This window comes from Sminthopsis crassicaudata, chromosome 1 (genome assembly GCF_048593235.1).
Source record: "Sminthopsis crassicaudata isolate SCR6 chromosome 1, ASM4859323v1, whole genome shotgun sequence".
NCBI classification, from domain to species: Eukaryota; Metazoa; Chordata; class Mammalia; order Dasyuromorphia; family Dasyuridae; genus Sminthopsis; species Sminthopsis crassicaudata.
In genome coordinates, this window is record NC_133617.1 from 97,247,548 (window position 1) to 97,264,038 (window position 16,491).

The 16,491-nt window shown below is 34.6% G+C and overlaps 1 protein-coding gene across 1 annotated transcript in view; it reads right to left on the minus strand.

Annotated features, from left to right (window-relative positions):
• Positions 1 to 16,491, minus strand: part of TG (thyroglobulin) — a 375,444-nt gene that overhangs the window by 242,021 nt on the left and 116,932 nt on the right. The window contains 2 exon segments of the mRNA XM_074265101.1: positions 4,178 to 4,375; positions 13,639 to 13,747. Coding sequence (XP_074121202.1) covers positions 4,178 to 4,375; positions 13,639 to 13,747 — 307 coding nt within the window.

Sequence of the window (16,491 nt, forward strand, 5' to 3'; positions counted from 1 at the left end):
GAAGTGGAAAGCTTTTTCCCAGGAGCCAAATGGCACAAGCCCAGAGAGGTAAATAGTATTACAGGGAAAGTCATGAGGACCCTACAGGAAATTGGCCCTGTTTGGAGCTGGACCTGTCCTAAGTATTTTTAAATGCTTCAATTAAATTCCAAGCTCGCCAATAGGATGAACCTGGGAAACACATCTGCATATATTGAAAACAATATTTTTAAGTGAAGAGAAAAAAATAAATTTTTTACTTTGGAATCCCAGAAGTGTTAGCCTATATCCTATTACATTTTTAAGGCATTAAATCTGGAGAAAAATGGAAGTTAAATTTTGGCCAAGGATCCTTTGAAATAAACTCCATGAGCTGGCTATTCCATGGAAGAAAAAAAATTCCATATATGATCTCAAGGAAAAATGAATAAACTTTAAATAGCCAAAATGGTATGGCATATTATAAAATAGTTATGTTATTGGAGTAATATGTACAAGTGAGTGAGGGAGCCCAGAGAAGTGATATAAAAAAGCTTGGAGTCTACATCCCACTTCTATCAACAACCATTCAATCTGTATCAGACACTATGCTAAGTGCTAGAATAGGGGATAAAATAAAAAGAGTCTACTCTGTAAGGACTAAAGTTCTAATAGAGGAGTTCTCATCAATAATTGACTATATCAAAGATCTGTGGACTACATAAGTATGAATTAGTGCTCTCAGGTGGGACTGTAGTAGCAGTTGGAGAAAAGATAGATTGGGAAATGTTTCCTGCAGAAAGTGAAACTTGGGCTAGGAATTGAGGGAGCCCCAGGGAAACTGAGAGTGAAGTAAGGAAGAGGGTATCCCAAGTACCGAGGACATTTAGCTAATTACCATGAGCAAATGACTTCAAGTCTCTGAGGCTCAATATTCTCATCTGTAAAATAGGATTGGATGGTATTTGCCCTGCTACCATACATGGTATTTTGAAGATAGTTGGTACAGATGATAAATCCTTGAATCAGAAATACCTGAATTTGAATGCTGCCTCAGAGCCTTACTGACAATGTGATTTTGAGCAAGTTACTTAGCTCCTGTATGCCTCAGTTTCCTCATGTAAAAATGGAGATTATAATAACACCTACCTCATAAGATTTTAAAAAGCAAATAAAATTTTACATATATATGTATATACATATGTAATAAAGTTTTTTATACCTTAAAGTTCTATACAGATGCTAGCTATTATTGTTATGAAAATAATAACATAATTCTGTTGGATTTTATAGTTTACAATTCAGTTTAGTAAAAAATGCTGTGAGGGATATTACTGTTGTCTCTATTTTACAGATGAGAAAGCAAAGAAGTGATTTATCATATGATTGGCACATAACAGGTACTTAACAAATATTGATTGATTGATTGATTGATTGATTAATTAGTAAATAGTAAAGCCAGGATGTAAACCACATGTTTTAGTTTTAAATCTAGTACTCTTTTGCATGCTAAATAGTTTTTTCTTCTTTCATAGAATATTTTGTTTCTGGAAGTAATTTGAAATTTGTTTCTTTCTTTTTCTTTTTCTTTTCTTTCTTTTTTTTTTTTTCAAACAAACTTTTAGGTTTCTTATCTAGGCAAGTAGGTAGCATAGCAGATGGAGCCCTTGATCTGAAGATGGATAGATTCATCTTCCTGAGTTCAAATTTGGCCTCAGACACTTACTAGCTGTATAACTTTGGGTAAATCACCTAACCCTGTTTGTCTCAGTTTTCTCATCTGTAAAATGAGCTGGAAAAAAAATGGCAAATTCCTTTAGTATCTTTGCCAAGAAAACCTCAACTGGGATCACAAAGAGTTGGGCATAACTGAAAAATGACTGAATGAAAACAACAAAAAAATCTTTCTGTCCAGTTTCTTATATAATGCAATCAGAATATCAGAGCTTATAAGAATGTTAGAGTACATTAGAATATAGAACACAGAGTTTAGAGAAGCCTTAAAGTCAAAGAGTGTTGGGAGTCATCTACTTTAACCCCTTAATTTTACAAATGAGAAAATTTGAACTGGAAGCCATCTAGTTTAATCCTTATTATATCAATGAGGAAACCCAGGTTTGGTGAAGTGATGAAACTTCCCTGAGGTTACATTGGTGAAGTTTGAGAGGCAAAATTTGAACCCAGATCCTCTCCATTTTTAGTTTAAGTATTCTTTGTGGCTACTCCCTTCCATGCTTTCTCCTGTACGTTAGCTCCTTAAGCACAGAGCCTGTTTTTGCTTTTTCACTGTGCTGACACACTGAGGAAGACTACTCAGTAATCATGCATCAGATACTGTTCTCTAGTAATCAGAGTGTAATTCACTTCCTCGGATTTAGCAGGCAGCTCCTCTTAGCTAAGAAGTTTCTTTTCTCATTTAAAGCAACTATTTCTTTTTGAACGATACTAAAATACTTACTCAGGCACATTGGAAATAATATAAGAAAACATGACAAGCACCCATTGGGAGCAGAAAGCCACAACTGTCTGATCGCACAGCACACAATTTTAGGGTGGAATATGAAAACAAACCTAGATGACCAAAATATCAGGGCAGTCCAAAAGCTGAATCAAATTGCATGAGAACAGAGGCCTCAAAAGGAGCACTCAATGCAGGTGCAGACATGGAGACATGCAAAATGGGCCATAAGCAGAGCCTTTGCTTTGCTTGCATAAGACTAAGCTACAGTGTTTTATAAAATGTAGACTGTCAGATAAAGAAGGGACCTCAGAATACCGTTTGGTAGAACAGTGTAATACAACATGACAGAATTGAAAAGAATTGAACAATTTTCAACAAGTTCAAGGTACAAGGGTGTAAACTGAAACCCCCAAAATAGATTATTTTTTCCCAGTGTCCCACAGGTAGTCTAGGACTAGAGGCCAGCTTTTATTTTTTTTTTTTCCTGTACTAATTACCTGCAGTAGTAATCCTATTCTCTACTGTTTTTAATTCTTTCCTGGTTTCTCAATTATATTGTAAACTCAATCAATGCAATGACCATATTTCACATTCATTTCTGTCTTCCATCCCTATCTCAAGGCCTGGCACATTGTAAGAGTCCAAATGAAGACACAAGGGTGAGAAATTCAGGGTGCAAGAGATTGATACTCTAAGGCAGGGGTGGGGAATTTTTTTTCTGCCAAAAACCATTTGGATATTTATATCATTCATAGGCCATACAAAATTATCAACTTATAGAACTCAAGCTTTCAGCCCATCATCTGCTTTTGCTTCAGAAATGCTTTTGCGGAAGTAGTATGGGGGCCTTATACAGTCAGGACATTCCTCGCCCCTGCTCTAGGGGTTAGTGAGCTTATAGCCATTGAGTGTGAAATGGGATTTTTAGAGGTCTGAGCTTTAGTGTGCTATACACTATACACATACACACACACACACACACACACACACACACACACACACACACACACACACACACACACACATATGTGAACTTGCTAGTCGCCCAGAGCCAGTTATTCTCCTCATTTCCTGGAAACCAGTTCTAATTATACTGCTATACATATATTCTCCCTGCCTCACTTTCCAACTTTATGTGTTACCTTACCCAATTGAAAGATAAGCTTCTTGAGTAAAGGGAAAGTGAACTGTCCTATTTGCTTGTATGCTTGTATTGTTTTCTGAGTCCTAGTTACATAGTCTAAACTGAGGTCAAAATAATGTGACCTAGTGGAAAGAATATTTGATTGGCAATTAATAAATTAAGCTTTTAGTCTTAGTTTAGCTATTATTTCTTGACCTTGGGAAATCAATCTCTTCACATTTCTCTGGATATCTGTTTCCTCATCTGTAAAAAGAAAAGGTCAGATAATAGAATCCCTAGGGTCTTTCTTGAACTCTAACTATATTTTCTGTTCTAACACTGTGTGTGTACTATAATCTCTTCTAGCTCTATCCTTCTCTATTTCTGACATTCTAAGTTCTTTATATGATTTAAAGTTCCTTCTAGGTCTTACATTCTAAGATTCTTTGATTCTAAATGTTTCACAAATGCAGGTCACTGTTCACAATGAGGTTGGAAGTCAGATAAGAGAAATTATTTGGATCAGCATGAATCTATCAGCATAATCACAGAAGCAATTTAAATTGTCTCCTTTACTGATGGTGAGCCAGAAGCCTCTCCTTACACTAAACCTAGCTTGTTATTGCAAACATTACCTCCTCCTAGCAAAGTTTGAGTGAGGATGAAGCCATCACAGCAGGTTTCTCTGTCACAGGCCAGGCGGCAGTAGAGGTGAGTATCTGTCAGATTCGCTCCATCAGCTGAGAACATGATGGACTGGTAAACTCCTGAGAGAGTGTTTTGGAAATCCAATTTCTCAAATGTTTTCCGACCAGATGTTGTGAATTCATATCCTAGGATATTAGGAAGGGGATAAAAGAAGAAATCTCAAAAACTTTCCCATAGAAATGATGACATGTTGATATTTCAGAGAATTCACAGAATTTTAAGTTCATGGAATATCCAAAGTAAAAAAAAAAAAAAACAAAAAAAACACAGAGGCCTTCTACTACAACTCATGTTGGGCCAAGAATACCCCTGGAGCTACACCTTAGTAACTCCAGGAAATAGTCATACATGTTCTTCTAGAAGACCTCCAGTGACAGGGAGTTCACCACTTTCTGAGGCAGCTTCTTTCACATGTGGATAGTTTTAATGATTAGGATGATTCTCCAACCGAGTTTCTGAAACTTCTATCCATTTATAAGTTGAAGAATCATGAGATCCCCAAAGAAAAGGTTGGATGGTTAGAGATGTTGGTATTAGTGCACAAAAAGTTTTCATTCAGAATGCAATGCAGAAATAGAAGCTGGAGAAAGGCCTGTGAGTGAGAAGTAAATTATAATTTCCTGTTCTGAAGAATTGAATAAATATCCTTTATGTCAGTGTAGAGGCCCTATGATGTGGTAATGGGAAAAAGTCAGAGACTTGAGATCTAATGACCCCAGAGCTTAAAATATATCACTCGCAATAATTAGCTGTACTGCCATAAAGAAGTTATCTAATTTCTACAAGCCTCAACTTCTTTATCTATAAAATGGAGAAATAATTCTTCTACTACTAAAAATCAAATTAGGTAACTATATAAAACACCTTATAAATCTGGAAGTTCTCTCTCTCTGAATATGTATGTATATATAAAATCAACAGACATTTATAAAATACTGTGTTTCAGATACAGGTAATACAGTTATTAAAAGTAAAATAATCCTTATTCTGAATGAAGGTCTGTTGTCATTAATGTTTTCATGACCTACCTTGTACAGTTGTACCTACCAAAGTGCTTTGCAAGACTTAGAGGGCTAAAGAAATTGGAGTTATTCTCATTCTGTCAATCTGTCAGCACCCCCTACTGTCCAGTTCGAACTTCCCTAAATCAACATCTCCCTTCTCCCCCACACCATATGATGCTCTAGGTTCCCAAAATAAACGGTCTTTTATTCTTTCACACATAACCCACTTGAGAGCTATAAACCACAGGCTAAATGTGCCATTTTCCTATTAATTATGACTCAGTTTTCCCATCTATAAAATGAACACAGTCTCTTTCCTAGAGATATAGTAAGCAAAGATTACATCATTACACAAAACTTCTTGTTTTTCAGTTGAGTCTAATTGTTTGTGATCCCTTTTGGGTTTTTTTTGGTAAAGATATAGGAATAGTTTGCAATATCCTTTTCCTGATCATTTTACAGTTGAGGAAACTGATATAAACAGGGTAAAGAGACTAATATGGAGTCACATAGCTAGTAAGTAACAAGATTTGAACTTGGGTCTTCCTGACTCTAGACTCAGTACTCTATCCACTGTGACACCTAGCTGTCCTTATACACAAAGCTATTTTTTTTAAAGGAAGGCACTTTGTCAAGTTGAATTTCTAAGTTAAACGCAAGTTAAATGCCACCTTTTCTAGGATCTCAACTTCAGTCAGGAAGAATCTTCGCTCCCCCACATTTCACATTGCATACAACTCTCCTAGAATCCTTATGTCTCTTGGAATTATACTGATATATATATATATATATATATATATATGTATATATATATATATATATATATATATATATATATATATATATATATATATATATATATATATATATATGTATATATATACATATATATATATATATATATATATAAATATTTTCTTTCAGAAGCTCATGAGTTCTTAGCTTCTAAAAGCTAAAGAAGTACCATATACTTCAAAATATTTATAGCAGTACTTTTTATTGATAGGAAAGAATTGTAAAACAATGTGGACGCCATTGATTGGATAATGGTTAAACAAATTGTGGTATATGCATGTAACACAATATCACTGTGTGGTAAGAAATGACAGTCATTAATAATAATAAGATCTAGGGGCAGCTAGTTGGTGAAGTGGATAGAGCACTAGCCCCGAAGTTAGAAGGACCTAACTTAAAATCTGGCCTCAGTTAACTTAACATTTCCTATCTGTGTGACCCTGGGCAAGTCACTTAACCCAAATTGCTTCAGCCAAAAAACCCCAAAAAACAAACAAACAAAAAAAAAAACCATTAAGATCTAACATTTATATACCATTTTAAAGTTTGTAAAACATTTTACAAATATTAGCTTATTTGATCCTCACAAAAACTCTGAGAGCCAGGTGTCATTATTATCCCCATTTTATAGATGAGGAAACTGAGACTAGAGGTGACTTGCCCAAAGTCAAGTGGCTAGTCATTATCTGAGGTCAATTTTGAATCCAGGGTTTCCTGACTCCTTATCTAGTGTTCTATCCATGGTGTCATCTAGATAAGGAATACAGAAAAGTATAGAAGAGTCTATACACATTGATGAAAAGTGAAGCAGAGTCATGAAAACAATATAAATAATAACAAAATTGGGATAGATTGAACAATAACCACAAATCAATCAAAACTGAGTATTAAAAAATTATAAAACATAAAGAAAAGCTATGAGGAAACCACTTTGCAGAGGGTTGGAGGCCAACGGGGATGGAACATTGGACATGCCTAAAAAACTACTGAACAACAGAAAAAATTTTATGCGATAATGGCACAGCAATGTAAGAATGTTTTAATTAGTTAGAGAGGCAATAGTAAAAAGAAAATAGTAAAAAGATCTGGGTTTTGGAACCAGAATAATTTTGTCCAAATGTAGTCAGACTACTTGTAATCTATGTTTTCTTGACCAAGTTCCTTGGCCCCTTTAGATCTCAATGTCCTTAACAGTAAAAAGAAGGGATTGGAATACGGGATCTCTAAGGTCTTCTTCTTTCTCTAAATCTAAGGTCAGATGAATCTATCAAGTCTTCAAGTGGAGGCTTTGTGAGACATTTGTTTGGACAAGAATAATTAGAAAACTGCAGCAGTCCCCTCCCATTTTAAGATTTTATGATTCTGTGATTCTTAAATAGAATGTAAGCTCCATGAAGGAAGTGCTTAATGAATGCACTGAGGAAAGGATATAGTCTAGATATTTTTAACCTATTAAAAAATTAGAGGGGAAAAAAGCATATCTCTTCCATCTTGGATGAGAATTTAAACCAGATGACTTTACAGCTCTGAAATTCTATGATTCTATTTTCATTCTCCCTGGTTTTTCTCTTGCTCTATTTGTCCTTTTTTTTCCTCCCCATTTTACAAACTATGAGTCTGAGGTATTTCTTCAAAAGGTTCCTCTGTCCATAACAGTTCTATTCAAAACTTTTGTGTCTGATTTTTAAAGGAGAGAAATTAAAGAATTCCATTACAGCTCATTGCTATTATTTATATGATGCTTTAAGATTTTTAAAACAGTTTTCAAATATAGTCTTATGTGATCCTCAGAACAACTCTGGAAAGCAGATGCTCTTCTTATCCCCATTTTACACTTGTGGAATCTATAGCTCAGAGAATTCAAAAAATATTTAAGCTTAAGAGTCACAAAGATGATAAGATTTTAGACTCAGGTCTTCTCGATTCCAGTTCCAGTCATTCATTGTGACGCCTAGTCTTATTGGTGGAACTTGAAAGTTTTTTGACTAGTCATTGAGAGAGATTGGGGTGGTGGAGAAGCAGGAAAAGCCTTTTAAAATCCCACAAATTCTACAATTCCATATAAACATGAGGTCAGCCTTGCCACCTACCACAGAGTTGGCTAACATCCTAGAATTTATTGCTAGAATATCACCTTGCCCATGTCCTAAACCCCTTGTTCTCCCACTCTGACCGCAATGACCATCAGAAACAGAATCCAGGAAGCAACATCAGCTGATGATTCTGACATGCTTCCCAGTATAGAATCTGATCTTATAGTTTTTTTATTTTAGCCCATACCATATTAATAATAAACAGTGGCAGAGGGAGAAGGGCCACTTACAAAAGCTGTTACTTGGTATATCTTCCTTTTCCAGACTCCCATTCCAATACCTTCAATGGGCACTTGCCTCAAGGAGGGTCATTTATAGCAACAAATGGTACATTTTTCTCCAAAGAGATTAGCTTCTTTATTTAATTTTGAAAAAGGAAAGTAAAATGCTCTTGTTATTGTTCCTAAAATGTCACACATTCAATGTGTATATATATACTTATTCCTTCTATGACCTTAGAGCCACAAGCTTTCTGGACCTTAGTTTCCTCATCTGTAAACTGGGGTTACATGCCATGATCTCTCAGATCCCCTTTAAGCTCTATTTCTCTAACTAACAGTAACAACAAAAAAAGATATTAATAAATAGCATTTCTGAAATCAAGAGTAAAGGCCAGGTGGTATTTTTAAAGAACTTTTTTTTTCTCCAAAGAAAGCAAAAATTATACTCTTATGCTTATAAATGCTTTACTTTAAAAATCTATCAGTAAAAATAATCTTCATAAAAATACTCAAACAATAGGCCCAGGCTTCTTGTTACCATGGCATTCAATCATGGAAATGAGAAACTTTAAAAATGCAATTACATGATGCCCACTCCCTTGCATACTCTCTTCCAAGATAGAACTGAATAACCAAGAAGCAGATGAACCTGACATAGAAGAGCAAGTATCAGAATTGGAAAGGACCTCAAGATCATCTCACTTGATCCCTTGCTGAAGAATTCAAAAAATGAAAATAAAAATAAAAATTTGATAAAATATGACCCTTTGATATTTGCCAAAAATGGTACCACTGGTCAAGTGAAGGCACAAGCCTGGGACATGCTAAGCTCATTACTTACTTTGTTGGCAACTGTTCCCAGCTCCTGGAAGAACTTAGTCTCATGTGGGAAATTTTAAAAAGACTCAGAATTTAGGGTTCAGTCATTCAATTGTGTCCTATTCTAACCACAGCACACCAGTTCCTACAATCTTCTACTATCCCTCTAAATTTGTGCAGGCACATGTTTATTGTTTCTATGACATCATCTATCCATATCATCCTCTGATATCCCTTTTTCATTTGCTTCAGTCTTTTCCAACACTGTTGTCTTTTCCAATGAATCCTGTCTTTTCATTATGTGGACAAAATATTTAAGCTTAAGCTTTAATATCTGACCTTCCAGTAAAAAAGTTTGAATTACTTTATAAAGTATTGACTGGCTTGATCTCCTCACTGTCCAAGAAAACTCTCAAATGTTTTTTTTTTTCCCTAGCACCACAATTCAAAAGTATTGATATTATGGCTTTCAACCTTCCTTATAGCTGAACTCTAACAGTCCCATGTTTCTATTGGAAAAAACAGTTTTGACCAACAGGATGATTTCAAGAGATGCCTGGAGAGACTTACATAAACTGATGCTGAGTGAAATGAGCAGAACCAGGAGTGGCAACAACAATGATCAATTCTGATGGACATGATTCTCTTCAACAAAGAGAGGATTCAAACCAGTTTAAATTGTTCAATGATGAAGAGAGCCACTTAACCCCAGAGAGAAGTCTGTGAGAACTGAATGTAGACCACAACATAGCATTTCTGTTGTTGTTTGCTTGTATTTTTGTGTTCTTTCTCAGGATTTTTTTTCCTTCTTGATCAGATTTTTCTTGTGCAGCAAGATAACTGTATAAACATGTATACATATATTGGATTTAACATATATTTCAACTTATTTAACATATATTAGGTTACCTTCCATCTAGGGGAGAAAGTGGGGGGAATAAAGGGAACATCTGGAACATAAGGTTTTTCAAGGGTCAATTTTAAAAAATTATCCATGCATATGTTTTGTAAATAAAAAGGTTTAACAAAATAAATTTTTAGAAAAAGAAAAAGAAAAAAAACAGTTTTGAAGCCAGTTTAAACGAGATAGTCTAATATTATTTTATAAAGAAATAGAGGCCCATAAAGATGACTAGCATAGGTGGTAAACAGCATATACATTTTTTTGTATTACTGGTAGAAGTTGAATTGAAAGATAGGGCCTATTTTAGGGGTCTTGAAGAGTCCTGCCTAGAGAGAGGGACTATGATGAGTTGACACATAGAGAAAGGACTTCCATCTCCTAATTTCATGGTTCTGTGACCCAATAAGACACTGGACAAAAATAGGATACTGGTATCATTAGTCTTGGTGAGCATCACTCCTATGAAGTTTACCAGCACTGATGGCCTTTTCCTGAAGTTTGGGGCACTTGCCCTGGTTTTACCTTATATATAGCAATACTTAAATACTGCAAGGTTTTGTGCTTTCATTCTTATGTTAATGAAAAACCCTTTTTTGACTTGATGGTCAGCCTTTTGTAAGTCTCCATGGGGAAAAAAAAAAAAAGAAGGAAACTGATCACCTAGACCCTGATTTGGACCCAGAAATAAGAGTATCAAATAGGGGTAGAGTGGCCCTAGGACTATGAACATGCAGTCTACTGTGGCCCCACAATGAATACTTTAGTAGAACTTATGGGGTTATTAGCCAGAGATTCAGTACTTTTTTTTCAATTTTGTTCCTTCACTTTCTTTTTTTTTTTTAATTAATAGCTTTTTATTTTCAAAATATATGTAAAGATAGTTTTCAACATTCATCCTTGCAAAATCTTGTATTCCAAAATTTTTCTCCTTTCCTTCCTCCAATCCTCTCTTAGACAGCAAGTAAGCCAATATGTGTTAAACATGTGCAATTCATTTCCACAATTATCATGCTGTGCAAGAAAAATCAGATCAAAAAGGAAAAAAAATGATAAAGAAAACAAAAAGCAGGCAAACAACAAAAAAGGTGAAAATACTGTGTTGTGATCTACATTCAGTTCCCATAGTCTTCAGAGATCTAGTTCTGAGAAATGATTAGTGGTACAGTGGACAGAGAACTGGGTCTGGAATTAGATCTGACTTAAGTCCAGCCTCAGATACTTAATAACTGCTTGACAATTTGTCACTTAATTTTTGTCTGGTTCAGTTTTCTTAGATGTAAAATAACAATTGGTGTTAGGTTCTTACCAAGTGCTAATGAGATAATGAGATATTAGATTCTTACTAAGTGCTAAGTCAGTACTTAACAATTCTCTGGTTCTGCCCTTTAAGGGGAGTTTTTTCTTGGGAGGAGCTTACAAGTTCATTGGTTGAAGTATTTTTTCCCAGAAGCCCCTGAGTTATTCCATGCCCATTCTCTGGGAGGATAAAAGAGGGCGGCACTCGAGAGAAAGAGTCTCTGTTCTAGGTCAGAGTTGGGACGGCTCTCTACAGGAAGAATCATCTGGCTGAGAGATTGAGTTGAGACAGATCCCTCAGAGAGCAATGAGCAATTTCTGGAGACAACAGAACTTTACAAATTGGGATAAAATAGTGCCTATATTCCAGGGTTATTGTAAGGAACGTATCTGTAAAGCTCTTAGTACAATGTCTGGCACATAGTAGGTACTTGATAAGTATTTATTCCTTTCTTTTCCCCATGTTATCATAATCTTTTTGAGCCAAAAGTCACTTCCATACCCCAATGGAAGAGGACTTTTACATCATCCTTAAGAAACTTAGTAAAATGAGGTTAAGTGACTTGCCCAGGTTCACATACCTAATAAGTGTCTGAAGCCAGATTTGAACTTGTGAAAATGAGTTCTCCTGACTCCAGGTTGGGCACAATGGTACTACCTAGCTGCCATGCAAAAAATTATTAGAGATCATCTACTTCGAATTCTCTCAGTTTATAAATGAGGACATTTAGTCTTCAAGGACAGTTACTCACTACAATTCAGAGTGGCATAGGTGGGATGATGTACATTGATAAAACCTCACCCATTTATGCTTAGAAAAGAATGTCCACATCAACCACTAAGCAATTATTAAGCACTATTGCTAGGCAAATCACTGGGGACAAGTGAAAAAAAGAGAGACAGACCTTGACCTCAAAGAGCTTATGTTCACCTTATGTTTTTCTTTCATCCTCAGATGGGACCCTTAAATGAGGAGGTCACCTCCAATGAGATGGGGAAAGCAAATAATTATGACCATAATAGTTTCCATTTCTGCATTTCATTATGGCCTATGAAGTTCCTCAAAAACCTGAGTTCGGGTATTAATAGGTACTAACACCATTCTTTTCAAAATCCCACAATTTCAGAGTTGAAAGGAATTTCAGTGCTTAAAAGAATAACCCTCCTACCAACTTGCTAAGAAAGGATCATTCAACTTAAAAATGTTGAACGAATCCTGAATCATTTCTTTATTGATTCTATTTATAATTAATTGATCTGTCTCTTAACTAATTAAATCATTGTTCTTTGTCTCTAAACTTAGATTCAGCTGGTCTGTAATGGGTTAAAATTAAAAACCCAGTTAACTTAAATTTTGGGTGTATATGTCAGAACATAATCTTGGGTCTTTTATCTTGACACCAACAACTTATCCTTCAAGGATGTTTAGTTTGCTGCCCTAAAAGTCTGGTCTCTCATCTCTAAACTGCAGCTGCACTCAAATAGAACACTTTTACATGAGAAGGAGAAAGAAAGGGTTATTGCTAGATACCCATTATTTAACTTCCAACCAATTGTGTTATTCCTTTTGCTTCAGCTATGTAACCAATCATGTCTCCAATCCCATGGTGTCACTTCTGTTCATTGTTCTGTACTCCTCAAAATTTATAAAAGGGAAATTATCCTTTTGCTTAGGATCACTGGCATAAATGGAAGCAAGCCATTCACCCTTTATTATCAGGTAGCATGCCCCTTTTAATAAATAATATCTTGCTCAGGGAAACTTGCCACAGCTTATCTTTCTGTTAAATTTCAATCACCAAAAACCTTTTCCCTGGAATATAACTGTCAGAGGTATGACCATACCCAGTGGATAGGATCCTTGATCTAGAAGATGAAAGGGATCTTAAAGGCCACTGAGTACAATTCTACAGATAAGGAAACTGAGGCTAAGGTGTCTTGCTTAGTGTCACATAGCTAGTGTCTTGAAAATAAGATTTGAACTCAGGTCTTTCTAACTCCAAGACAAGAGGCTTAATCACTAGACCAACCAGCTCAAGTTCAGGGATCATGGATCATATCACTTTGTATCTCTCCCCTCTTGTCCACCTCTCTCCTGTTTTCTTTTGACTTTTCATATAAAGCCACTATCTTCAGAAATGTAGCTTAATTGAATTCAGTTAAGTTAAATCCAATTAAGAGTCTCTCTAAGGGTATTCCTATGCTAGGAAGGTGAATTACCTACTAAAGCACTAAGGCATCCCTGGGAAAACATACCTTTTTTCAAATAGACAGTCACAGATGCTTTATCATCATTTTTCACTTTAAGAAGACAGTTCAGATGTTCAAAGCTTGTGGCAGCAGTATTTCCCAGGGCATCTTGTTCCTGGGAAAAGAAATAACATCAGTGATTGGTCTCTAGTCTTTGGACAAAGTTTCATTCACCATCCATTTCCTTTCTTCATGGGACGGGGAGTCTAGACTAAATATCCTCTTAAGTGAAGAAAACAAAAGTGCAATTGTGTGAAATAGTAAGCTCCCATCACAGGAAATGTTGAAGGAGAAATGGTAGGTGTCATAAAGGAAACCTGGTAGGTGCCATTTAATAATTTCATAGGTGTAAGTTCTCATAGAATGATTTGGTAAAGGGCATTTAACAATAAAACAAAAAGTTGGGAAGACATCAATTCTTCAGGTATTTGAGGATCTATATATTACACACTAGTGCATATCCAATTACTGTACATAAGATTTTCAGCCCTGTCCAACTTTTTGTGACTCCATTTGAAGTTTTCTTTTTTTTTTTTTATTTGAAGGTATTGGAATTATTGTGATTTTCTTAATAAAAATACTAGAGTGGTTTGACATTTCCTTCTCCAGCTCATTTTACAGATGGGAAATTGAGGCAAACAGGGTTAAGTGACTTCCACAGAGTTCTATAGCTATAAGTGCGTGAGGCTGGATGTGAAGTCAGAAAGATGGGACTATCTGGTTTCTGGCCAAGAGTTCCATCCACTGTCCCGCTTAGCTACTAACTAGATAATATATCTGTATAGATAAAGACGTATAGATCTAATGTTAGCTATAAAAAGTATATATGCAAATGTATGCATATAAAATGGGTATGGGTATAAATATATAACAAGAGCTCACTTCCAAAATTGTGTATCCCTTCTAAAATTATAATGTGTATATATAATAAACATATGTATATGCATATATAGACGATATAGATACAAATATAACTTTAGATACAGATTTTAGCTATAAATATAGATATATAAGGGGCATGCTGGGAAATATTTAACCACCAGTTCTCCAAAAAATGTCTACATAACATTTTAATTTTAATTAATCTTAATCTTCTACACTGTTAACATTTTCCCATTAATTTCTTGATTTTAGAATTCAACAAAACATTAAATCAAACCCTGAGTTGTAGCATTTGCCAATTTCTGGTGTACTAATACTACATTAAATTTTAATAATTGGCTGAGACAGTACTAGTTGGCTACAGCCTATCCCTGGTTATATAGATGTAGTTTTCCCTATCCTTAAGGACAGACATCCTAAGAGGCAGTGAGGTTACTCAGTGAGAGAGCTAAATTTGAAATTAGAAAGTCTTTGAATTTGAATCCTTACTAATTGAGTAAACGTTGGCCAAGTTATATAATCTCTGAGTCTCAATTTTCTTTATCTGAAAAATGAACCCAATATTAGCATCTACTTCTCAAAATTGTTGTGAGGATAAAATGAAATAATATTTGTAAAATGTTTTGTAAACCTTAAAGCCTAATGTAAATTCTTATACCTTGTAAGTGCTTAATATCATAGACTTTTAAAGTTTAAAGGGACCTGAATAGCTAATAATATTTCAAGCTTTAATAACTCTTTTCACAACAACCCAGTATAGTAGAGGGATTTTACAGAAAAGAAATTAAAACAGAAATTAACCAACTTGCCCAACTTATAGAAAATAAGTATTTGAAGATAAGATTTGAACTCTAACTTCCTGACTACAAATTCAACAACCTACCCATCTATACACTGTTGTATGTAAGTGTGCGTATGTATATGTGTATATATTTCTATGTATATAAGTATAGACAAAATATATGCAAGGCAACTTTGATGAAGAGAGGATATGGGGGAAAGCTTCCTATAGGAAATGGAATTTGAACTGAGCCTTGAAAGAAACTAGGAAAGAGTATCTTCAAGGCATGGATCATATGGAATTGCAAATATTGTTTTAAAATATATAAATATGTTTAATTAATAATTATTAAATTATTATAATTTAACATTAAATACTTTTAAAATAGTTTTTATTGATGAATACTAGAACTTTAAATATTACTGCTGTTTTATCAGGGGCTTCTTAGAAGCATCCATATAAATGCAAAAGAGAATCTTTTCTCTAGGAATGAGAACTTTTGACAACATACTGGTTGGGGAGAGATATGGGAGCTTTTGTTTCCTTAAGTCACACATTGTTCTAAATCTATGATCTTTTGTCACAATAAGATATATTTAATTCCTTCCCCACCAAAAAAAAAAGTCTCAATGAAGCTTATGAGAATAATTGTTCTAGTTGGTTTTACATGTGTGTGTAATACATGCAATATATTTACATATGCATATACATATGTGTAGATCTAGCAATATATAGTCATATACTATTGTATGGTATATATTCTATGGTAAAAATCATATATATGATCATATAACTTTATATTATATTAATATATTACATAGATTGTTCCTGTTGGTAATGTTGATTTCATAATAACTGCATGTTATATTAACATATGATTAATATAACATAATTATATAATATTTAATAAAACATTTTATATTATCTAATTATGTGATAATTATATTAATGTGTTATATTTTATTTCTCTATATATAAAGATAGAGCTGTATCTATTTATCTGAGCTCCCTTCTTGGCTTATGTTAGGGGCTAATCCTGATCCCTACCACCTACCAAATAATAGAAAACAAGGATACCACACACTGTAGGTTCTGGACATATATTGTGAAGTAACATTATTTGTGGTGCTCCCAAGAGCACAGTCAATGGATGGGTTCATATAAGCAGTCTCAGTTCAATGGCAATTTCTGTTTTA